A 25348-nucleotide genomic window follows, 5' to 3' on the forward strand; every position below is an offset into this window, starting at 1 on the left:
ACGCATATATTAATGATTTGGTGGTAGAGTGGAACTTATCTAGTATTAATTCACTAAAGTTATATTTGAGGTTCTCCTCATTAAAATTCAGGAGACATTCCCCTGTTCCCTGGCTTAACTACAGTTTTTGCTAGGCTTTTGTTCCACTTCTGAATAGCTGTTTTTGAAATCCAAAGTGGAGGAACAAACTTCTCAAATAAAGGATAAATTGTTAACCAGTGAGAGTATTACAAAGTGACCAGACAACTCTACTCACCAAACTTATAGACCTGACAGCAAACTTTTTGGTTGAAGGTAAGTAGAGAGATTTTAAATCACTAAAAAAAAAAAATGCTAGCCCATTGTTATGTAGAAGCTTTTTAAAAGCTGTAAACGGCTTGTAAAAAGAATGTGGGTAATCAGAGGTTCTTTGAATTTGTAAAGTGAAGTTGTTCATTTAAAAATCTTAACTATATTGTACTTGGGAAGGAGAAGGGAATCATTTATTCAGTGATTCTCTGTATAACTTTCTGATTTGTAAAGTTACCATTCTTAAGCAGACTTCAAACACATGAACTAGTCTAGTCCAGCTTGTTTTGATCTCCAGAGGAGTTAGTTCAGGCTCATCTCCTGGGGCAACTTGTGTTGTAGTCAGGTCATCCTCTCAGATTGAGACCTGTGACTTTCTGACTTGGAGCCAAGCCTCCTCTTGGGTCCTCATGTAGCACTTAGATGAAATGGATTATGCTGATTTGGGTTAGTGTCTTAGAAACCTGCTATACCATGTAATGGAAATGTTTTGCTTTGGCCCTAAATAAGTTAAGTCCTTCTGCTTAGACTACTACTTAACCAATGTTTTCCCCTGGTATTCTTTATTACAATTGTTAGTTTCATTCATCTAAAAAGATTTTTCAAGTATTATGACAAGAGAAGATCCTTACAGAGAAGAATTTAGTTATGACAGGATGCCGACCCTGGAACGTGGAAGACAAGAAGCTGTACATTACGCTCCAGAAATAAAATCCAACGACCTCCAACTAGCAAAAAGATTCCATCCTTGTTTCAGTTACCGAACATGGATCTTTTCTTTGTTGATGGGGGTAAGTACCTTAATCTTAAATCAATGACACACTTAAAGATAACTGGGAAGGCTTTACTAAAGAAATTAGTCTTGAAATGTTAAGTGTAATTCCTTAAATGTAAGGAAGTTATAGTAATATGTAGGTAGCTTTTTTTTAATCCATTAAATTATTCTCTAATATCAGAACTGATAAGACCAGTTTCAAGATCAATTCAGTTTGCCTCTGGGCTTTAGGTTTTAAGTTTCTGTTAGACTGCTGTCTAAATTAAATCTTCTTAATCTACACACTGTGAACTTAAATATTTTTTGATAACTAAACTTAACTGGTTTTCATTTCATTTTATTCATTTTAAAACATTATTCTAAAAAGGAGGACCATGGGCTTCTTCAGACAGCCAAAGGTGTCCATGACACAAAAAAAGCTTAAAAAACTGATTAAAACTTTATTAATTTTTCTTAGATTGCATTCCTGTGGGCATTTAAAAATTGTATGCTAAAATAACCACAAAAAATAAATGGGCAATGGAAAAATCTGCTAAACTGATTTAGTTCTGAGTTCTTAAAAAGCAGGGATCTACCATCTAAGACTAGGAGCTCATTGGGAATCCCCACAACAAGGCATTAAAGCAATTTCAGCTGATAATTGATCTGCATCCTTTCCCAACAAGAGTTCAGCATTGTAAGATGGCTAAGTGGGAGAACTTTTTCTGACTGCCTCAGTCTGCAAAAATGTCCCAACTGTTACATACATTCAGTGGGTCCAAGAGGCTTTATCTTGTTAAAAACTAAAATCAAATACTTACTCTTTTACAATTCACAAAACGAAGTAAGCATAAAAGAAATGGAAATCATTTTCAAATGATATTTTTGTCTAAGTTTGGGATATTTATACATAGAGGGTTATTGTATGTTTGCTTGGCATTACTCTGATACAGAACCTGAGAAGACAGGGCCTCTGCTTTTGAGGGGTTTTGACTTTAGTCAGGATCAAGAAATACTTTTTTTAAGTATTTAAGTAGCTTGCCCAAGGCCACACAGCTAGGTAATTATGAAGTGTCTGAGGCCAGATTTGAACCCAGGTACTCCTGACTCCAGGGCCGGTGCTCTATCCACTTCGCCACCTAGCTGCCCTAAGAAATATTTTTGATTCACTGAATCTATTGATTTTTTAGTATTTGGGGCCTTTTTTTTTTTTTTTTTTTTTAGCATTACCATTAGCTTTCTTTATGGATGACAGGAAACAAAATTTGGTTGCTTAGAGACCATAGTCTACTTTATAACAGATAATTCCATATAAAAGTTTACAATGTACAAAACTAGGACTATTTATATGTATAGTCCTAGGGCATAGTTAGTTGTTAGCCAAGGTGTACTCCACTTGGATCCAGTCATAAGTGAGGGCTTTGGTTTTTTTTTTTGTTTGTTTGTTTTTAGTTTTTGAAAGGCAATGGGGTTAAGTGGCTTGCCCAAGGCCACACAGCTAGGTCATTATTAAGTGTCTGAGGTCGGATTTGAACTCAGGTACTCCTAGCTCCAAGGCCAGTGCTCTATCCACTGCACCACCTAGCTGCCCCCTTAAGAGAGGACTTTGAAGTGAGATGAAGTTCTCTTATGTATCCCAGTCCCATCAAGAACCATATCATCAGAAGCCCCATCATCATGCAAATGCTATAGCAAGTAGTACCTTACTGAGTGGGGGAAAAATATGCCTCCTTAACTTAGGGAATAACAGTTTCACTCTGCAAATTCTGTTCTTTATATCCTTTAAACCGAAATTCTACACTACTTAGAATTCCCTTAAGATATAACCTTCCCTAATCTTTTTGGCTTCAGTACTTAGTAAGTTATATACAAGTTTCACTCCTGAGGTGTCTAATTTCACAGAAATTTTTTAATCCTTTTAAACTAGTTCAACCTGTTTCTCAAAATTTTGCAAGTCAAAAGATTTTTGTCAGTTTTGTAAGTGTCTGACCATTTGCTAAGCTACTTCACTCTTGTTTAGGTTTCTACAGTGGTTCTGGGAAGCCCCAGAAACTTGGTCATTTAGTATTTGCATCTTGTCCTGGCCTCTTTCAGTGATAACCAGATTCTGACCAAGGGCTGTCTGTGCATTCATACATCACTCATTTCTTGCCTACCTTATCAGCTGGTGTTTTGGTCATTGGGCTTTTCTGTTGATTTTGTCTTGCCCAGTCTCAGCTTGAACCTTAATTTGTATTTCTATTTTCCAGAGTTGCCTTCTTATCACTTCTGGCTTTTCACTTTACCTGGGAAATGTCTTCCCTTCTGAAATGGATTATTTACGCTGTGCAGCAGGTTCAGTAAGCAAAGTTTTTAATTCTGTACTTTGCATGCTGATAGAACACAATTGCTTGCATGTTTGTATCCCTTTACTCTTAAATTTCCAGACAGTAGTTTTTATTTCTTATTAGTATATTATTCCCTCTGTTTTTACTTCATTTTTTAATGGACTGAAATAATTGTGGGGTCATAGATCTGTGCTGGAGGAGACTTAGATTTCATTGAGCCCAAGGCTCTTATTAAAGGGGATTCTAAAAGTAGCATCTTCACTTGCTAGATTGACCAGGTCTGTAATCTTTAACTCCCATAGAACATGCTCCATTATTCACATCTCAGTATTGTTCCTTTGGACTTGGAATCATAGTGACACAATCTCCAAAGAATCATCAGGATATGAATTTGAGAAATGTGCAGAGTTCAACTGAGAAGCAGGCCTACATTTCAGGGAGGAGCATGAGGATCAGGGTAGCTCATGGAGTAGCCCTAGAGATTTTGAGTGGGCCGTCAGACAATGGCAAGGTTTGTTCACTGTCATCAAGTCTTGGCAGTGGCGAAGCAGAGGCTTCCGCTCCCAAGGTCAGTCCTCTTCCCAGATAATGGAGAGAAGACTTAAGAATCATCAGACTAGTCAATCAGCAAACATTTGGCCGTCAGTCAGATGTGGTCCTAAGTGTTGGGGATACAAAGATAGGCAAAAGAAAGTGAATTCCCTCAAGGAGCAGTCTACCAGGGAGGACAGCACATGAAAAGATGTTGAAAAGCAGGAGGGGGAAGAGAATACCCTGCCAGATGGGAGGCTTGAGGAAACCTGAGTGGTGCCCTGGAGCCCCTCAGAAGGATGACCAGAGAGAGGCAGAGGCTCCAGGATCTGGAGGTGAAGAGTGGACTCATCCTGGAAGTACCAGGACCAAAAGGGGATCTAGAGTCAGAAGACAAGGGGGAAAGGGAACCTATTGCTCACCTTCTAAAATACCTCCCAAGACTGTTATGACTAGAGCTGGGAGAAAATAACTTTGAGCAGCCATAAAGAAAGAATTCAAGAGCTGAGGAGCCACATGATTTCATAGTCACAGCTATAAAGGTGTGAAGAGTTTAGAATGAGATGGGCAAAGGCAAAGGATACAACTTGTCAACCAAGAATTAATTACCTACCAAAACCAAGTGTGACTCCACCTTTAATGAAATAAAAGGCTTCTAAGCATTCCTGAAGAAAAGACCAGAGCTGTATAGAAACTTAGAAGCGCAAACACAGGACTTAAGAGAAATAGGAAATGATAAAGTACCAAAACAGGAACTGGCTGCTGACATTTTTGTATGGACAGTGACATGTGTTTCTCATCTGGATCCTAGCATCGGGGTCACAGAATCTTACATTAGAAGGGCTAGGACTAAGTCTGTTATAGCTTTTGCTTTTTTTTTTTTTTTTTTTTTTTTTTTTTGAGACAGTTGAGTAACTTGCCCAGTGTCACACAACCGGTGGAATGTCTGAGGTCAAATTTGAGCTCAGGTCTTCCTGATTCCAGGGTCCACTCTCTGTTCATTGTGCCACCAAGCTGCCCCTAGATCTTATGATTTTACTAGATGAATGAAAAGGGAAAAAGGAATATACTGAAAAGGGGAAAGGAAGAGGGGAAAAGATTCAGGAAAATTAACTCACAAAAGGAGGATATGAAATTAGACATTTATACACAAACAGGGAGAAAAGTGGGAGGCTGATGCTTGTATGCTTGTACCCTTATTCTCACCTGAACTGATGAAAGGAAGGAAGGAAGGAAGGCTGTTTGCACAGCCGTAAACACACACACACACACACACACACGCGCGCGTGCACAGAGGCTTTATTCCACTTTGCAGGGAAATTGAACAGACTGGAGAGAAGGTAGTAGAAGGGGGAATTAGAAGAAGGGGAGATTAAGGGAGGGATTCTTATTATTCCTAGGTAAAACAAATCTCTCTACTAACCTTTATCTGAGTCCTGGTTGGGAAATGTATTTGAATTCTTCTTTTACCTAGATAGATCATTCCCAAGGGAGGACAGAAGAGAGCCTGCCCCTTCTATTCTGTAAACATTTTAGCAGTTGGTTAAAAGGGAAAAAAAAAAGACCAAAGACTGGAAATATTTGCCCTATTTCCCCCAGGAAGAAAAATCACTGTCTTTGCCTACTAATTAGGAAAATTTGAGAAACACTGCTCTGGACTATTCAAATGAAGCATTTTCGTTTTCTAAGTTGATCCCTTGTGCTTCACTGGTTCAGCATAGGTGATATCTCTAATCATGTCAGTCTTTGAGTCCATCCTGTCTAGTCTAATTCAAGCCCTGTAAGGGCATAGACAGTTATTTTCCAGCTTTAAACATGTAATCTATATAGCAGGCATATAAGCAAATATTTGTTGAATTTTAAAAATGTTTCTTTTTTTGTCTGTCTGCATTGGCATCTCCTTGAGAGCAGGAAGCCTGCTTTGGTGCTGTCCACAAGGAGGAATTCAGGAAGTACTTGTGGATTAACTGAATTAAATGTAAACATGTGGCAGCATCTGCCCAAGTACCCTTGTTTTTATTCAGTATTCTATGGCTAATATTCCTTTAAAGCATTCTAAATTGTACTAAAAATATAGATGTTAGGCATACCAGAGGACAGAATGGTTTTTTCCTAATTTGTACAATTTTCATCTCCATCCTGGAAAAGTCTAAAAGTTTAGTTTAGTGTTCCTGTCAGTGAGTTGTCTCTGCTTCATCTTTTCCTTTGATTTTTCAGTGCATTCCTTCAGCAATTGTGAGCTTTGCTATAGCAAGAAACAAGGTGAATGTGGTGAGTATCTCTGACTGTGACTCTAGCTTTTGAACTATAACACCTAGTAGTTGATTGGTTTTGATTTGATTTGATAACATCTGTCCTAAAAGGATTGGATAACATAATGCAGCTCATGTGACCCATATACCTGGATTCAGATTTTAGAGCTCGAAGAAACCTGAGAAAAACTTTAGTCTGGCTTCCTCCTCTTTTTGCACAAAAAGAAATTGAAGCAGAAATGTTTTCTAAAAGTATCAGAGAGCTTATTTGTTACATATCTTGGACCATAGCTAAGAAACAAAGATTGTTTCCTGACATCTCCCCAGCCTCCATTTACCTTTCTGTCTCAGCTCCTCTTCCTCTTCCCAAACTCTACCTATCCCCCTCATTACTTTGCATTTATAGATTATTGTTCCCTCTCTGAACCTCAAGTCCTCTTCAAAGGGAAATCAATTCCAGGATGGGGGTTTCAAAAAAAGAATTGAAAATATAAATAGTTGGATAAATAGATAAACAAATCCAACAGACATTTACTATTTGCAGGACAGACAACAGAAAGACAAAAACAGCATCCCCTGCCCTCCAGGAGCTTATTATGATTATTGTGAGTGAAATTGAACAAAGAGGTAAACTGAGGCAATTCTCTGAGCAAGTAAACCTTTATTGGTGTGGCATATTGCTTGTCAATAAATGGGTCAGTGGCTTGTCTTGATTTATGCTAAAGACCCCAAGCAAACAGACAATTGCCCTTTTATAATTTTGAGGAGCAGAGAATAATGACATCACATGGAAGAAAAGTGATCAGTTAGAGCTGAGGTGCAGAGAGAAGGATTAGTTGGAAATTTGGCAACGGGGCTAGCAATGAGCCCCTTCTTCTCTCTTGAGACTCAGAAGTGCTTCCAGGTACAAGATGTAGACTAGAGCAAACCAGACATCCTTGAAGGAGGACTGGACCTTGACTCTCTTGTTCTTCTGAATCCCTGGGATAAGACTCAATTGGTGATTTTGCAGGAGACCTGAATTCTGAACCGTTTGGAGACAAAGACCCATAACTTAAGCAATTCCCAGCTAAAATCAATTCTCTGTAAATAAGTTCAATAAGAAAATGACACAAACTTGTTACTGATCATTTCACTGTATATGTTTCATGTCTGAAATGAAGGTGACCTTGAGTTATAGAATTATAACTCTTTTAGGATTAAAAAAATTACTTGATAACCTTTGGAATATTTGGAAAAAGGACTGAGAATTATTTCTCCAGTGTAGTTTTCTCATGACCTTTTATTCTTTAGGTAATTAAAAAGACACTGATTATTTGTTGTTTTTCAGATTCCAAACTTTCAGATTTTGTTTGTTTCTACATTTGCCATCACAACAACATGTTTAGTTTGGTTTGGATGTAAACTTGTCCTGAATCCATCAGCAATAAATGTGAGTGACTTTAAAAATGAGGAACTGTAAACACTTTCCTTCAGACTAATCTGACCTAGCTATGCTGTCTCTCTGGCAGAGCTGTAGGGAGTGCTGTCTGAAGTTAGGGTTTGGGGATTGCTTATTTTTTCCTTGCCTCAGCATATTCAGGCAGCCATAGCTCAGTCAGTAAATATTTGTTGAATTTAGTTTTTTAAGTATTATTAGTTTTGAAATACAACATTTTTCAACTAACATTAAGTGCCTCCCATGTGCCACATATTGTATTGGGTGCAATGTCTAATTTATCCAATTATAAAAAATTGAGAATCCATGCCTTCAAGGATGCTGGCTGTCTGTTATGTCTAGACAATATCATTTGGTCTGAGTGGAGACACTGGGAACTGCCAAAGTAGGAAAAACTTTGTTTCATGTTGTTGATTTTTTAGTAGAGAGGACAGTCTTAATGCCTTTTGTTTTATATGCTTGTTTGAATGTTTTTTTTTTGATAATTACACATTTGATGCTAGAAAATCTTAGATCCAAGAGGCAGACTGTCAGAGAAATGCAAAAGAAGGACCCCCAAAAAGATCTAGCCTCTTTCTGACAAGCCAGCTCAACTCTGAACTTTTGGAAGTGGGGGCTGAGGGACTGGAGGCTCTGGGAATACTTCCAGATAGATTCAGGGCTGCTGTTTGACTATACAAATGTCTTACCAGTCTTTGTAATAGAAACTCCATCATTTTGGATATTGTTATTAAACTTAAGCCAGGTATGGGCACAGGAAGACTCGAGTTCAAATCAATCCTCACATACATATTAGCTGGGTAACCTTGGGCAAGTTGGCCTCAGTTTCTGTAACTGTAAAAATAGGGTCATAGTCACACCTTACTCTTGCTCAGGATCAAGTGACAGAATAATTCTAAAGCATTGAGCACAACAGGTATCTATCCAGCCTCAGCTTAGAAGCTCCTTTAATAGATGAAAATGAGAAATTTCAAAAGTCTTCCGCAAACTTTAAAACCACTGTAGTTAGTTGTAGTTAGCACAAGACTTAACCCATAGCAGGCACTTTTATGTGTTTCTTTAAAAAAAAATGTATTTAGACCATGGTTCTTAAAGGGGCAAGAATGTTAACCTTAGAGCAGATGTGTATGATAATTATTTTTGAGAAATCTGATTTTTAAAAAATGAATAATGTTGCTTCATTATATGTTTTCTTGGTAGATAAATTTCAATTTGATTCTGCTAATTCTATTAGAGATCTTGATGGCAACTACAGTGATCATTTCTGCAAGATCTAATGAAGAATGTTGTAAAGGAAAGAAGGTAAGTGTTTTTCCAAACAAGTGTCATTCATACTATTTTCATTTTTAAGATTTCCCAGATGATTAATTAATCTCTACATTTTTGTGGAAATTTGATTTATTTTTTTCATAGAATTTATGCTTTTTACTTAGTAGGAACTTAGAAACCAGGGTGATTTTTGTACGTGTTTTTCTGTTTCCCGTGGAAGATTCTACCCCCCCCCCCAATCCTGGAGAACTTCAGAATTGATTCTTTCAAAATGTTAGTTTACAAATATAAAACATTCAGGCTATTCATATCTTGACTGCCACTCTTGTTCATGACTGGTCCTCTTCCTTTCTCACTTATACGTGTTCTTAGCAATATCATTAAAATTGGCCAGTGCTTGATGAAAACTGATGAAAATAGTGATAATGTAAAATCATCCACTGAAATCCTAGTTGTGGCTTAGAAGAATTCAGGGCTCTTGAAGCTGGTGTTTGCCAAATGTAAACCCTGACAGGTTGTCCCATGCTAGAAAGGATCTGCCCAGATAGCAGGCTGGGCCTACAATGTCTGCCATCTGAGGGGAGGACCAGTTAGAGTGGGTTGGAAGTAGCACACAGGTCAACAGGTGATTAATTGGGTAGATCTGGAAATTGGGAAGAGCCTTCTGCACCTCCTTAGAAGGGTTTTCACCTGAATGTCTTCTTAAAAACTATATGTGAGATGAAATAGATTGTGGAGTTCTCAGTGTGCTGAAGACCCCGATCTAAGTCAGCAGGAAGACACAGCAGCCACAAAGTAATGCTCTTTTTAGCTCTGTTTACAAACATGTAGTGTTCAGAATGGTGAAGGTAATAGATTGATGTTCTTCTTCCCTGGTTGGACAAAATCTGGAGCTTTGTGACCAGTTATAGGAAAGATATTGAAAAGCATGTTCACAAGAAGGCAATCAAGATGTTGAGAGGATTCAAAATTCAAGTATCAATTCAAAATCTATAGCTATTTAGTCTGGAAATGAGAGTATTGAGGAGGAACTAAAATAGCTTCATAGAATTGGCACTAATAATAGCTGGGATTTGTGGAAAGAATATACTTAGCTATGGGAAAGAAATTTTTTTTAACCACTCAATCTAAGAAGCTTTTATTAAATGTCTACTATGTGAGTGAAAAGAAAAAGGTTAAAGTATTTGTTGTATGTTAAGCACGATACTGAGCTCTGGGATGTAAATAGAAAACCACTAGAGCTCCCATGGAGTTTAATTCTAGTTAGGGTAGTCTCCACACATGGGCAGATGGAAAGCCCTAACTGTTGAAGTGAGGATGGCAAGAGCCAGCATTGAGCACGGTGTCTGCTTATTGACTGACTGACCTGGGGTTCCTTGGGATTGCACTTGGTGGCTGTTCTTCAAGCAGTGCTCACCAAGTCTGTCTCTGGGTGGCTGGTGCTATAGGAAGTGTTAATTAGAAGAGAAATGATTAGATCTATTTGCATTGGGCCTCAGAGAATGGTAATTTTTCCATAATATTCAGTTTAAAAGTAAAAGTTGGATGACTTTTTGGTGAGGTAGTTAGAAATGTGATTCTTCATTTTGTTAAAGGTTAGACCACCTTTTGAGTTCTAAGAATTTGATTTTTTAAGGCCCTGGAAGAACTCTACCTTCACTAGCTTCAGTTAGCCAAAGTCACCACATAAGGCTTTCCTTGGAATCCTAAGAAATGAAGACCTTTCTTAGACTCTTTTGTTCCTGGTTCTACTGTTTCCCTACTGATTTTGACCTATTCTATTTCTCAACTCTTGTATGAAATAAGGAAGCTTTATTCTGCACATTTGAGGTCAGGACTGTCCAAAATGCAACCTACCTATGGGTTTATTAATTGCTTTAGTAAATGAAGCCAAGCTACCACAGAGCTCTCGCTAAAATGGCAAATCAAAATACATTGTCTATTGTTTCAATAAAAACTTTTAAAAGTAATGTATGTTGGACAGCCTTGTAATTAAAAACTCTGTTCTGACTCCCTTAGCAAGAACTGGAGATCTTAGACTAAGGATTGCCTCCATTTACTTGTGCAAATGCCTATATATTAATGTGGAATCTTGACTTTATTTTATTTTTTCTTTTTAGAATGCCATATTTGATAGTTCCAACATTTTGAACAGTGTAACCTTTCCTACTCGAGTCCTGAAATCCTATTCAGTAAGAAAATCTTTCTCTTGAGGGTATCAGATGGGGGGATCAGTAATGAAAGTCATCTATTAAAAGAAAATGATGCCATGATGTGTGAATCTTGCAGTCCTAAACCAGGCCATTGCTTTGTGAAACTCAACTCCTTCAATTCATTATAACTTACCTTCAAAACAATTGTAGTTAATAGAACCTGTTCTTCAAGTCTTTCCATGCCAGGCTCCCATCTCACAGCTCAGAAGGTAAGAGTCCTTCACTGTGGGAATATGTTGGGAATAGTGGCATTCTGGAGCCAGCTCATCCCAGCTTGGGGATGCCATATCTTGGAATTGGGTAATGCTACAAACTAGGGCTTAACTTGATGGTTTGTTGATCCTTTAAATGTAAAGAGATGGGGAAAATATTAATGGTACAAATTAAACTTAAAAGGGTGTCTTTTGTACATCCCCCCCCTTCCTGAAGAACTAGTTTTTTGTTTATTTGTAAATATTAAGTAATATTTTATTTTCCCTCAATTACATGTTAAAGTAATTTGTACCATTTTTTAAAGTTTTGAGTTCCAAATTCTATCCCTCCCTCCCTACCTCCCCCTTCCTTGAGTTGGAAAGTAGTTTTCTATAGGTGTTATACATATATTATCATATAAAACATTTACCTATTAAGTCATTCTGTAACATTCTTGAAAGAGGAAAAGGAAAAAAAAGAAAGTAAGCTCCACTCTGTATTCAGTTAATATTAGTTCTTTTCTCTGGAAGCAGATAGCATTTTTCATCAGGAGTCCTCTGGGATTGTTTTGGATCACAGTATTGCTGGGAATAGCTCAGTCATTCGTAGTTCTTCATTGTAATATTGCTATTACTGGGAACAATGTTCTCCTGGTTCAACTCCCTTCACTTTGCAGCTGTTCATGTAAGACTTTTTAAGCTTTTCTGAAAGCATCTTGCTTGTCATTTCTTAGAGCACATAGTATTCCATTACAATGAGATACTGTTCCACCAGTTCTCAATAAATGGGTCCCTTAATGTTCAATTTTTTTCCGTATCTTTGGGATGCAAATCTACTAGTGGTTTTGCTAGATCAAAGGATAAGCACAGTTTTACAGCCCTTCAGGCTATATTTTCAGGAAACCCTTTGTTAAACATTTACCAGTACAGCACTGGTTGCTGTTCACTCATTTTCAATTGTGTACAATTCTCCATGACCCTATTTGAGGTTTTCTTGGCAAGGGTATTGGAGTGGTTTACCGTTTCTTTCTCCAGCTCATTTTCAGATGAGGCAAATAGGGTGAAGTGACTTGCCCAGGGTCACACAGCTAGGAAGTGTCTGAGGCCAGGTTTGATCTCAGGAAGATGAGTCTTCCTGACTCCAGACCTGGCACTCTGTATACTGTGATGTCCCCAGCTGCAAGCAGCACTGGATAATAAGTGCAGCTCCAGCCATTCCTTCATATTTGCATTGCTGTAGACGTCTCCAATGGGTTTCTCACAGCAGTCCTATGAGGTAATGGCGTCATGTTAGGGGAAAGAAGTCATAGAGAAGAAAATTGAGCCAAAAGATGTGGAGGGTGTTGCCTGGGGTCACCTATTCTCTGGAGACATGCTAGAATAGGTGCTGGGGCAAGTTTGCCACCTATCCAGCAGTGCAGCCCTCTCTACTTCCCTTTTGTACCTAGAGATGAATCCATCAGTGTCTGTCATGAGTCAGGTACCACATAAAAAGACACAAACCTATTTTCTGTCCTGGAGGAGCTCCCAGAATAAGAAGAGACGAGTGCAAACAAACACCTGCATTCAAACATGCTGTGGACATCATCTCAGATGGAAGGCTTCCAGCAGAAGGTCAGCTTGTGGCTGGCTCGCCCTGGAAGCCAGGGGCTCTGGGAAAGGAAATGATTCCTTCTCCTTGACCATTGTGCCCGGAGCCTGAGGAGCTGCTTAGCACATGTGTTTATAATGAAGATTCCTTGGGTCAGATGACTTCTGATGGTCTTTTCAGCTTAAATTTCAGCCCTGCCTTTGAACTTTGAATTGTTTTTCTTGCTTTCTTTGCTTCCTTCTTCTTCTTCTTCTTCTTCTTCTTCTTCTTCTTCTTCTTCTTCTTCTTCTTCTTCTTCTCCTTCTTCTTCTTCTCTCTCTCTCTCTCCCTCCCTCCCTCCCTCTCCCCCCTCCCTCCCTTGTTTTCTTTCCCTTCCTCCCTTCTTTCTTTCCTTCCTTCCTTCTTTCCTCGCTTCTTTTTTCCTTTCTTTCTCTCTCTCTCTCCCTCTCCCTCCCTTCCTTCTTTGTTTCCTTTTCTTTCCCTTCCTCCCTTCTTCCTTTCTTTCCTCCCTCCCTTCTTTCTTTCCTTCCTCCTTTCTTTCCTTCTTTCTTCCCTTAATTCTTTCCTTCTTTCTTTCTTTCTTTCTTTCTTTCTTTCTTTCTTTCTTTCTTTCTTTCTTTCTTTCTTTCTTCCTTCCTTCCTTCCTTCCTTCCTTCCTTCCTTCCTTTGGTTTTTGCAAGGCAATGGGATTAAATGACATGCCCAAGGTCACACAGCTAGTAAATACCAAGTGACAGGCTGGATTTGAACCCAGGTCCTCCTGAGGCTAGGTGCTCTATCTACTGTGCCACCTAGTTGCTCCAAATTGTTTTTCTAGTAGTGGGGATTTGTAAATGAAGAAGCATTCCATAAGGACCTCCTAAGCCCTAGTACTAAATAAAGCTTTGAGGACAGAGAGGCATAGAGCTCTGCATTCCTTGTTTTTAAGAAGCTTGCATTTTGTTGGGGGACAGGATATGTGCACATGCATATGGAGGACAGAACCAAGGAGATCTGGGAGGGTAAGGCAGCTGCAGAATGTGATGATGGGCTGAATCTGAAGGTGGGACCAGTGATTAAAGAAGGTAAAAGTGAAGAGGACAGGACATTGATATTCCTCAGGACAGAGAAGAGAAGACATGGAGCAGCTGGGGAATGGAATTGGGAGGAGGCAGAGTGACTGGATGTCTCCCATGTGTGGAGTGGACTGATAAGGAACAAGTCAGAAGGTGCAAGTCAGAAACAAGAACAAGTCAGAAATGGGACTTGAAATGCAGAGGAGAGGATTTTAGATTGTAGCCTTGCCATTATGTAGTTTATTGAGTGGGCTGTTACCCCTACATGTGAGTCAGACTTAACATGTGAGAAAAATCACTCTGGCCTCAGCATGGTGAATGGACTGAAGTGGGAAAAGGCAAAGTAGGGTGACCAACAAGTGGGGTCTTGTCCAGGCCTGTGTGCAGAGAGGAAGGAGGACAATTGCAAAAGATGTGGTGATAGAAATGACAAAATCTGACAGCTGATTAGCTGTATCAAATGAGTGAGAGCGAGGCATTGAAGATGACACCAAGATGGTGAATAATCTTGAGGGATAGGGTTTAGGAGATTATTAGTGGATGTAATTGTGAGATTTCCTACAGTCTATCCAATTAGAAAGGACCATGAGGAGGTTGGTGAGGTAGCACTGTAGTATTCAGTAGGCCTGAATAGATGGACCTCATCTGAGGTCCCTTAGTGAGAATGTTGAGAAAAGAGGGAGAGGAGTCCAGCCATAGTCTTGGTCACATATAGGTGGTGGGATGTTTGATAAGTCAGCAGAGGATTCCCTGCTCCCTGCAGGGAGCAGTCAGCAAGTAGGAAGAGAAAAATTTCAGAGAGGGTGTTGTCTCAAGAATTCAGAGTAAAGGATTTTGGAGAGGAAGGCCAGGAAGCTGAGAACTGAGAAGAGACCATTGAATTTGTCAATAAGGTTATCATTTGAAAAGAACAGTTTCATTTGAGTGATAAGTTTGAAAAGAGAGTTTGTGAGTAAAAGAAATATAGATAGATTTATCTGCGAAAGGGAGGTGAGGAAAGGCTGAAAGCTAGCAGGGATGATAGGATCCAAGTCTGGTTTAGTTTTTCCCCCCAAAGATAAGGCAGACTTGGGTATGTTATGATGTTATGATTGAAATAAAAATAAACTGGGACACAGTTGAAAGTAAGGTAAACTGAAATACAAAATCCTTACCCTGATCAACGTATTTATAAGGCTAACAATGACCAATAAAATGGTTCTTTTGGTTGTTAGCTCAAAGATCACAAAATGTGACTTGCTGGTCTTCATATAGTTTTGGGAAGTACATCATAGTCTGAAGTATCATAGATGATGGAAAACAGGATGATTAGATGGAAGTGCAGAAGGCAGAGCTAACAACAACCCTGCCTTCCATCTTGTTTTGGAAAATTTATTGGTAGTGTCCACCTGCATGGCTAATTAGTGTTACTAGGATAATAGAGGTGAAGACTTCCTGGCTACCACCAGCATCATTCTAAGGAGCCTTGAACGTCCATGTGCAATTTAGTGAACTAACGGATCTCCCTGAATGTGCATGGGCAGTAAGATGTATAGAGATCTAGGAAATTCCTTTGACTTAAGGTGATGTTTGGCCAGCTGAATTGAGGGAGAAAAACTGAACTTCTGAACTCAGAAAAATGGTTTAGGCAGTAACAGAAGAAATAGATTATAAGATGGCATCAAATAGGACTTATAAATCAATATTTGGTTTTCTCAGGTGTATCTAATCATCAGTAGATGGAGACATGACAATCAGAGTTGAGGGGAAAGAAATGGGATTGTGCCTGAGAGGAGGAGGAGGAGTAGAGGAGGGAGAGAGTTAGGCATGATCATGTTAAGGGATTTGGGAGAAGACAGAAGAAGCTCACCAGAAGAGAGAGTTCTCAGTAATGAAAGAGGGAATTTGTTCCCTTTAGAGAAGCAAGAGCTGTCCTGTAGATAGTTTGATAGTGGGAAAAGGGCATGTCACCAGTGCCTAGAGGGAGAGAAATTGGAGGGAACCAGGAGGACAAAGACTAGAACTGGAAGGAGTAAAGCCTTTAATTGAACCTTGACTTTGGATGGGAAAGAATTACAGCTGTCCTTGGGAATTATATCTGGTAGACATTGATATGGAGTGTGAAACAGATGCAGCTGCCTTTGTTCCATGGTCTGCCACCTTCTCCACTATCTGTCTAGCCAAGATCTATCCCCAGGCAGGAGTCCTGCCCAATAATCAATGATTGTGGCCAAATACAGTCAAATTAAGGACTAAGGAAAGCAAGGCCAACCCTTTCTGCTCTTGCAGCTCCTGGTATTTAGGGACTGTGGTTGGCTTCTCTTGGGACAAAGATGACCCAGTTTTCTTTTCTCTGTTACTATGGGGGAGAAGGTTGGTGGCAACTGGCTGAGGAAATACAAAGTGGGCAGATGGGATGGCAAAGGAAGGAATGTGGAAGGACTTTCTTTTGGCAGCTAGTGTGGTAAAAGTACCTATGGAATGAGCACAGAGTTGGGGCAATAACAGCAGAGAATGCCTTTTAGGGGAAAAAGGTTTTCTCACTTTTGTCACCACATGTTCCAGTTTTTAAGCTCTGGGCATTCCAGAGCTGGGGGCAGTCTAGACAAAGAGCTCCTTTATATGAGATTCTAGCTCAGAGTGTGAAATTAGGCATTTTATTTTTTGATAACTCTCAGAGTGGATTAGACCATCTGACTTCATGATTGACTTGCAGTTCAGGAGTTTGTAACTCCAAAGAATTGCATGATTAAAGGCAGAATTCTGATGGTATCAGGTTCAAAAATATAATTTAGGAAATCTGAGGATTAGTCAGAACAATGCCTTATATTCCCTCAATTCTCTTCACTGTCTCTCTGACTCACTCTCTGTGTTTGTCTCTCTCTTCCTCTGATTCTTTTTCTGTGTGTGTGTGTCTCTGTCTCTGTCTAGTTCATTTCCCTGCCCTGTGGGAAATGATCTCAGCATTCCTCTCCTCTCCTCTCCCTCCAAGCCAGTTCAGCTCAAGGGCCCACCCTGTTTGCCTTTTCCCACCACAGGAGGGGATCTTCTCTTCTTGACCTCTTACCCAAAATTCCTTTAGAGTTCTACATTTTATGTTTAATTATCATTAGATTAGGAAGCTCCATGAGGGCAAGACTTTGACCCCTGTCTTTGTGTCTCTAGCCCCAAGCACAGTGCACAAAGAAGGTACAGAATAAATGCTCATTGAATTACTCCAGTTCTGACATTTTACTTTTCTGTTTCTTTTCAGGTTATTGAAATCATTGTTGGCATTTCTGCAGTGTTTGGTGGTATCATTGCTTTGAACATGGATGTCTTAGTTTCAGGCCCATACCTTTCAGTGACATTCTTTTGGATCTTGGTGGCTGTAAGTACTAAGCAATAAAATGGACTGTTTTACTGACTGTACCTGGAGGCAGCTATGGAGCACTTCACAAATGCTTATGATTAACTGATTAGTTAGTATAGAGACATTATATTTTGTATCATGCTCTGCATTATTTTTCTCTTTTATGTTATTTGATTTTATTTTTTCCAGTTACATGCAAAGATAGTTTTCAATATTCATCCACATTTTTCTCCCTCCCTCCAGTAGCAAACAATCTGGTAAAAATTGTACATATATGATTGCATTTCACATATCAGAATGGGGGGAAAAACCATGAAAAAAAGTTTTAAAAATTGAAAATAGTCTGTTTTGCTCCGCATTCTGACACCAGAGTTCTTTTTCTAAATGTGGATGACATTGTCCATCACAAGTATGTCAGGGTTGTTCTTGAGCAATCACTGAAATGCTGAGCTTTGCATTACTTTTTTTTTTAGGTTTTTTTTTTTTTTTTTTTTTTTGCAAGGCAAATGGGGTTAAGTGGCTTGCCCAAGGCCACACAGCTAGGTAATTATTGTCTGAGACCGGATTTGAACCCGGGTACTTCTGACTCCAGGGCTGGTGCTTTATCCACTGTGCCACCTAGCTGCCCCTTTGCATTACTTTTTTTTTTTTGCATTACTTTTAACAAAAGCCTTAAATTAATCAAGCACCTGCTATAAGCAAATCATATGCAAAAAGACACTGACCTGTACTTGTAGCTTTTTGTTAAAAGGGTTATGAAATACATACACTTCATAGATGAGTAAGGAAATATATACAACCATGTACAATCATCTTTTAAGTGAACTTCCTTCCTCTTACTCAAAAGATAGAAATTGTTTAGAAGCTATTCCTGGTTAGGATCAGCTTCTCAGATATTCAAAAGCCATCCATGGCTTTGGAGAGTAACTCTATTGATTAACTCTATTGAGTTAATCAAGAGTAGGCATCTCTATTGTTAACTAATGAGAGTCTTCTGTGAAAGAGGGAGATTCTGTCAGCTAATCCCAAAAATTCAAGGTCTTTTAAGCATTTTGCCCCTTCATGTGAATCATAGGCTGGGGTCACAATCTAATTGATACATTGGTCCCTATACATTTCCCCCACCCTGCTATTTATACTGAGCAATAACAGCTACATCTCCCTGAGCAAGCTCAAAGAAGGTCAAGACCCCAGGTTAAGTTAAAAACAGGTGGGGCAATCTCATCCATTTTTGATCAGATGGAAGCTAAGTCTTTTGATTTTAACTCATTACCTTGCCCATAGGCAACAATATAGGCAGACCCTATTCTTCCTAATGTAAACTAACAATTCTCCACATTCTTGTGGAAACCAAACACCTACATATTCCTCACAGTTCCCCCCTTTTCTTTTATAAAAAGAATTTGGGGTTCCCACCTTATTAGTGATTTTTTTTTCTTAAATCACAATCCTTGTTATTGACATTGCTGACTTTTTCTTCTATCAAGAGTTTTACTTCCTCATTATTAGAGACATGGATCCCTCATAGGTTTGTGCGTGAACACATACCAGCTTTCTGATGTTTTTTACTACTTGCCTATTGTCATCAATCTTTAGGCAGCAACTTGATAGATTCAGTTTATCACAAACTCTTCCTTCTCCAACAGATTGTCCAGTACAACTCTTATGTTGAATAACTCTCTTGTTTGCATGGCTTAGCCAGCCAGCAAGTTCAGGGTCTCTAATTGGTAGTTGTTTCCACCACAGCATAGAATGTAATTAGGATATAAATTGGAATTTCATAGCCCCAACTCCCATCCTGTGCCCAGATAGTAGGTCCTAAAGTCTAGATAACAACTCCCTGACCAATCCTTGGCAGATGTGCATATGTGGCAATTTTCTTTACCATAATGGATCCTGACAAGGGATCCAGGTACCATCATTACATCTCACATGAGTCTCAGTTCACCTCTCTCCAAGTTGTACAATCCAGAAATAAGTACCCTGCTTCTAAATGTAAGTCCACAGCCATTTGCTATTCCCTAGGAAAATGTCCTGGCCAGACTGGTATAAGCATAGTCACCCTGAACTTAGTCATATGCTACTGGTGTTTCTCTCCTCTTGTCCAGAATCTTGTCCCAACATGCATCTCTGACCAGGAACTGAGAATCTAGGCCAACCTCAGGGGGACTAGCACCTAAGGTCAATTCTCAAACTGTTGTGGACTACCACAAGTCCAACAGCTACACCACAAAGCTGGACTTGACTTTTGTCAGCTAGATGCTCCTCCCACCATTACTAATACCCTGTTGCCTACATAGGACTCTCCCTAGATAAGATATAATAATGCCACCCAATAACCTCATCTTCCTTTTATCTCAATGGAGAACATCTTCACCTTGCCTCTCCTCTTCCTTTCTATAAGGAGAGGGGCATAAGTAGGGGTGTCACACTTACAGAAACAAGGGGAAGTTTACAGGTATCAAAAGAGACATCCTCTGATTTCACAATGTGCACATAGGTGAGAGATAGTGAAGATGAACTGCTCCAGTGTCTCTCCTCTCTTCTTCCCTGGAAATATCCAACATGCTTCTGTATCTTCTGAATCGGTTCCAAAAAGTTCTCTCCAGCTCAGGTGACTTGTTGAGACCTTCTCTTCTGGTAAAGAAACTGCATAACGTTTTACTCAGATTAAAACTCATGTTTTCATCAGAAGACAATGATATTCTGGAGCTTATTAGAATTTACATTTTGCCTTACTGCCATATTGCCATACATACTGCACTTTAACACAATAAACTTCCACAATGGTTTTACTACATGAGTGTTCTCCACTAAGAATTATCATATTAACTTAAACTTGGAGCATATACATTTCTTAACCTTTTGTTCTCATTACAATAATGACTCAAACATCTTTAACCAAAATGAATTTTTTCCAAAAATATTCTCAAATATACCATAGATTTTTTTTCTTTTCCCAATATACTTATCTGACTAACATTCTTTTCCTTAAACTAGACCTTGAGACTGTAATATCCTAAGAATTTCCCTTTTCTCTTCTTACCTAAATATCCCCTCTAACATAAAAAAATAAGGAAACTTAATTCCTAGCTTCACATGTAGCTGATAGCAGGTGTCAGAGCCACATACCTTACCTATCTCTGGCTATTAAATCCAATTCACCTAATACTTTTTTCTGGTTTGCTTATCATGTAAAATGTCTTAGGCCAGATTTAATCTTACAGGCAAGACATTATCCATGTCACTTTGGAGAAATCAAGTCAAAAGGGTCCAGCCTTGGGTCATGCTGAAAAGTCACCCCTTTGACTGTACATCCCTGTCACCTGACATCTTCAGTCTATTGACTTTCTTGGCTTCAAGAACAACACACCGACACAGTAAATTTCCTTTGTACTGACCATCCTGACATAAAGAGAAAATTGAGAGGGCATCTAGGTGGCACAGTGGATAGAGCACCGACCCTGGAATCAGGAGTACCTGAGTTCATATCAGACCTCAGACACTTAAGTGCCTAGCTATGTGACTTTGGGCAAGTCATTTAACCCCATTGCCTTAAATAATTTTTTTTTAAAAAAGAGAAAATTGATTTTAAGTCCCATGATCTAAAATAGTTGTTTTACCTAATTAGAATTTCGAGTGAGTCCAATTCACTGAATTCCAATTAATGAAACCCCTACCTAAAAGCTCTGAGTGTCCTTCCTGGGTCCAGAAATTCTAACTATGACTGGCCCTACATGTCTCTCCTACCTCTTACACAAGGCTTCTGGTCTTCAGACTTATCTTCCTTTGTCTGAAACCATATATACTCTATCTCTATGTAAAGATGGTGTATCAGATTCCCCTTGGCTAGAGAACCCTCCTATTTATAACAAATAAATATCTCCTTTGGTCAGGAGATTGCCTAACATCTCCTAAATTGTCATATAACAATTAAACTAAATATTGCCACAGAAAAATCTCAAATTACCTTTCTTGTGTTTATCTTTCTCATATTACATAGGTGCTTTTACTTCAAAGCAAACAACCACAGTTTTGGAATATATTATATATATATATATATATATATATATATATATATATATATACATATATATATATCTCCAAAATATTCCCAATTCACTTATATAACTAGAAACTTCTTTAGCTTGATTAGCTACCAGACATCCTTAACATACAAATTATTTTTTGCTTTTGTTTTTGCAAGGCAATTGGGGTTAAGTAACTTGCCCAAGGTCACACAGCTGGGTAAATCATTAAGTGTCTGAGGCTGAATTTGAACTTGAGTCCTCTTGACTCCAGGGCCAGTGCTCTATCCACTGCTCCACCTACCTGCTGCCCTCCAACATAACAAATTATTACTTTCAGAATTCTTTAAAACCATTAGAACATCTTAGGTGACCTTAAGTTTCCAACATGTATTATTAATTCCAAATATAACAAAACAGCAATAAGAATAACACAAATTACTAGATAGTACAAAGCAATCCTTCCCTTATTACATTACTTGTGAACTCACAGATCTATCCCAAAAGGGGTCATAATTTTTGATATTTCTCTTCAAAGCAATCACATGTTGATCCCAGGCTTTAATATTATAGTATTTAAGTAGCTTATAGATTCACAAGAGAAAACTCAATTTTGTAAATATCTCTCTGTAGTTAACAAAAGAATATCACATAACTGATAAATCCATCTTACTCATCAATGTTACCTTATAGTGGAACCACACAATTGCTATTTGTTCAGTTATCTGTCAGAGCCCCCCCCACATCAATCATACCCAGATTCTCCAAGAATCCAATATCATATATTACACAACTGCATGAGATAAAAAATTCACTTAAAAATACAGTTTATTTTGACTTTTCTCAAGAAAAGGGCACTCTCCAAGTCTCACAAAGGTAGTGGAGATCAAGGAACTGCCCTGAATTGATGACAAGCAAGATTACATGACCTAATGCCATCCCCTCCTCCTCCCTATCATCCCTCTCTGAGCTACAGTCTACTTGTGAAAATCTACCCCAGCAACAAAGAAAAGGATGAAAGGTTTTCATAAAATATTATCTCACCATCCAGATGGTAAGAACATCAAAAAGACTTCTAATGACCTATGTCTATCTAAATGAAATAATGTCTGAGTATGCAAGGTCTTCTATCCTCTCAGTCAGTAAAAATAGTCTTATCAAAAAGAGGCTTTTGAGATTCTTTGGAATGCAAGGTTTTTCTCATGGGAAAAAGTCTACTATCCTTCTAGTAGTCAGTAAAAGTAGTCTTATCAAAAGTTATAAGAGTGAGCCACCGGTTTGGAATACAAGGGGCTTTCTTCTAGAAATAGTTTAAGAATAATAGATTGTTCTTTCTTTAATATTTCTTAACCCTGAGAGGACTTCACTGAGAATATTAACCCTGAAATGGTTTTATTGGGAATGTCCACTCACAACTATACAATGAAACTTCCCAACAGTTTAATTTGATAAAAGCTTTAGAGTACCTTATACAGAGAATTCAGCACTCATATTCCAAAATATTTATCCAAAATAAAAATACAATCTTAACATTAAAATGAATTAGAGCTTTTTCCCAAAAAAGAAATCAGTAAATATCCCTGATAACAAAGGTATTTTTCTTAGTAACACAATGCCACTTTCCTGTTACAATAGAGTTTAAAATCCCAAACCATTTTAACAATCTAGGTTATTTAATTCCTCCTATTCTGTACAAATTTTGTCAGAATGTAACTATACTGATCACCTTTTAAAAATCCTCAGAGTGATTCTCAAAATTCTAGTTCAGAAAGGGATCGACCTTAAAAACTGTGGGGGTCATTACTTTTAAGCCATGTGGCCAGAGCAGAGGCATTCATTAAACATGGTTTCCTTTCAATAAATGTGTCTCCAATCCCTGATTTTATATTTTCTTCCTTTCCCAATCACATATCACACCTGTGGCATAGTCTCTTGCCCTTTAAGGCTTAAGCACTTTAGTCTCCTGCCACCTCCCTCCACAGGGCGGGTGGGGTTCTCCTCAGCTGAACTCAATTTAATTGAGTTCCAAATTTTAACAAGATGGCAGATGGAATCAAGACCATGATGGTCCAACCTCCCACCGCTTCCCCCAACCCAGGGAGAAAACATGGGATCTTTCCCCAACAGTCATAAGGGTAAGAAATCTTCCCTCCTATAACTCTCAAGCTTTCCCTTAAAAGTTATTTCTTGCTTCTAAACTCTACCCAAACTACTTTCTACACATCAGCACAGCTATAGGGAGGGAGGGGCTGAACTACATGAGGGCCACCACAGACTTCTTCCTCCCCTACTTTCTGAAACTTCTCAACTCAACTTCTCTGTTTAAAACTTAAAAGTCCCCAGACCCAGAAATCACTAACACAGACACTTATACAAATTAGGACATAGAACAAACACACATCCTCACTCATATAGCACTGGATCCAATCAGCTTGCTTCCTTCCTTCCGACTTCCTTGGCTGCCAGCTACCAACTATGTGGCTCCCTTGTCCCCCAAGTCTGGAGGCAACTTTCCCCCTTTAAGATATTTGGGAAATTCCTGGAGAGGGAACCCAAATCCCCCTCCATCCCTCCTTTTGGGGCACCCTATTACCCTCTGGCCTTTCCTTTGGGATAGATCTCCCACTGGAGAACTTCTCAGTCAGCCAGGGCAGTTTTGGCCACCAACCCCACGAACTCTGGAGATACCCCTTACTGTGGTTTTACCCCCAGACTTTAATCACTCTCAGCTCCAAATCCGGGCCAATCTTCCCAGCAACTTCTCAGATGTTTCCCTTCAGAGAATATCATTTCAGTGGGCTTGAAATCAAGCCATTTACACACATTATTTTCTTGTGTTCTTCTGGGAAAATACTAAGAAAAGAAATTTACATTATAATATCATGGATGAGCACTAAAATTGTTATATATAGCTTGGGAATACTTAGTCCAGAGTGATAAAAAAATTTTTTATTAAGATATCTCAAAATCGCACAGTTCTCTCAAGGTGGGAGAGAGGGGTGAGGAAATCTCAAAATGCAACATCTTTTATGCAGTTTGAAAGGCCTTGTTCCTGCCCCCTCATGCCAGTCATAGGCTGGGGTCACAATCTAATGGATACATTGGCTCCCATATATTTCCCTTGCCCTGCTCATTATATTATTGAGCCAGAACAGCTCTATCTCCTTGAACATGTGCAAAAGAGAAGGTCAAGACTCCAGGTTAAGTTAAAAACAGGTGGCATTTTTAGTCAGAGGGAGGTCACCTGTCCATAGGTAGACTTTAGTCTTTGTCATGTAAACTAACAATCCTCCCTTCACATTCTTGTGGAACCCGAACACCCCCATATTCTTCAGTCAAACAAAAAAAGTACACATTAGCCATGCTGCACCCACCCTTGCAGTTTTGTTTTAACATCCTGTGCCCTGAATATATCCCCTCTCCATTGGAAATGGGTCATGTTTTATCATGAATCCTCTGGAATCATAGTTCTTTCCTTCACAGTGATTAGATTTCATAGTGATTTGTCTTTACAATGTTGCTGTTATTATTTACATAGTTCTCCTGGTTCTGCTCATTTCCCCCTGCCTTAATCCATATAAGTCTTCAAGTTTCTCTGAAACCATCCCTTTCATCATTTCTTATAGCACCGTAGTATTTCATCTCATTTACATATTTGTTCAGTTAGGTCCTGGTTGGTAGACACTCCCTCAGACATTCTTTGGAATCTCAAAAATGCTATAAATATTTTGCATATCCTTACTTAGAGTTTGTTTTATTTAGAAGTAATTCCTTTCTTAAACATTAAGCTCCTTCTAATTCTTCCTTCTTCCACTAGTCTCTCTCCTACTTTCCTATTGAGTGAAATGTATTTCTGTACCCAACTATGTGTGCTTACTAGAAAAACAGGGTTTCTCTGGTAAATATTTGTTTAATCCAAAAAAAAATCAATCAGTGAATGTTTATTGAGAAATTATGATCTGTCCATCTTAGAGTCATATAAGGGAAGTATCAGATATTGTTACATAGGAGGTTAGAGGCTCTTGGGGAGACAGCTTAAGCTGAAAGACCAATGAGGAAAATAGTAGCTTATAAAATGCT

At 38.8% G+C, this 25348-nt stretch overlaps 1 protein-coding gene across 3 annotated transcripts in view; it reads left to right on the plus strand.

Annotated features, from left to right (window-relative positions):
* Window positions 1-43: 43 nt before the first annotated feature.
* Window positions 44-25348, plus strand: part of LOC141515545 (membrane protein MLC1-like) — a 40921-nt gene continuing 15616 nt past the window's right edge. For 2 of the 3 annotated variants that reach the window (XM_074227238.1, XM_074227239.1), the window contains exons 1-8: window positions 46-294; window positions 868-1079; window positions 3292-3381; window positions 6118-6171; window positions 7483-7584; window positions 8791-8892; window positions 10980-11051; window positions 17142-17258. In XM_074227238.1, the coding sequence (XP_074083339.1) occupies window positions 900-1079; window positions 3292-3381; window positions 6118-6171; window positions 7483-7584; window positions 8791-8892; window positions 10980-11051; window positions 17142-17258 (717 nt within the window). In that variant the 5' untranslated portion in view covers window positions 46-294; window positions 868-899. Of the gene's footprint in view, window positions 295-867; window positions 1080-3291; window positions 3382-6117; window positions 6172-7482; window positions 7585-8790; window positions 8893-10979; window positions 11052-17141; window positions 17259-25348 lie in introns of all 3 variants that reach the window. The other variant, XM_074227240.1, reaches the window with a different exon arrangement.

This window comes from Macrotis lagotis, chromosome 2 (assembly GCF_037893015.1).
Source record: "Macrotis lagotis isolate mMagLag1 chromosome 2, bilby.v1.9.chrom.fasta, whole genome shotgun sequence".
Taxonomy (NCBI): Eukaryota; Metazoa; Chordata; class Mammalia; order Peramelemorphia; family Peramelidae; genus Macrotis; species Macrotis lagotis.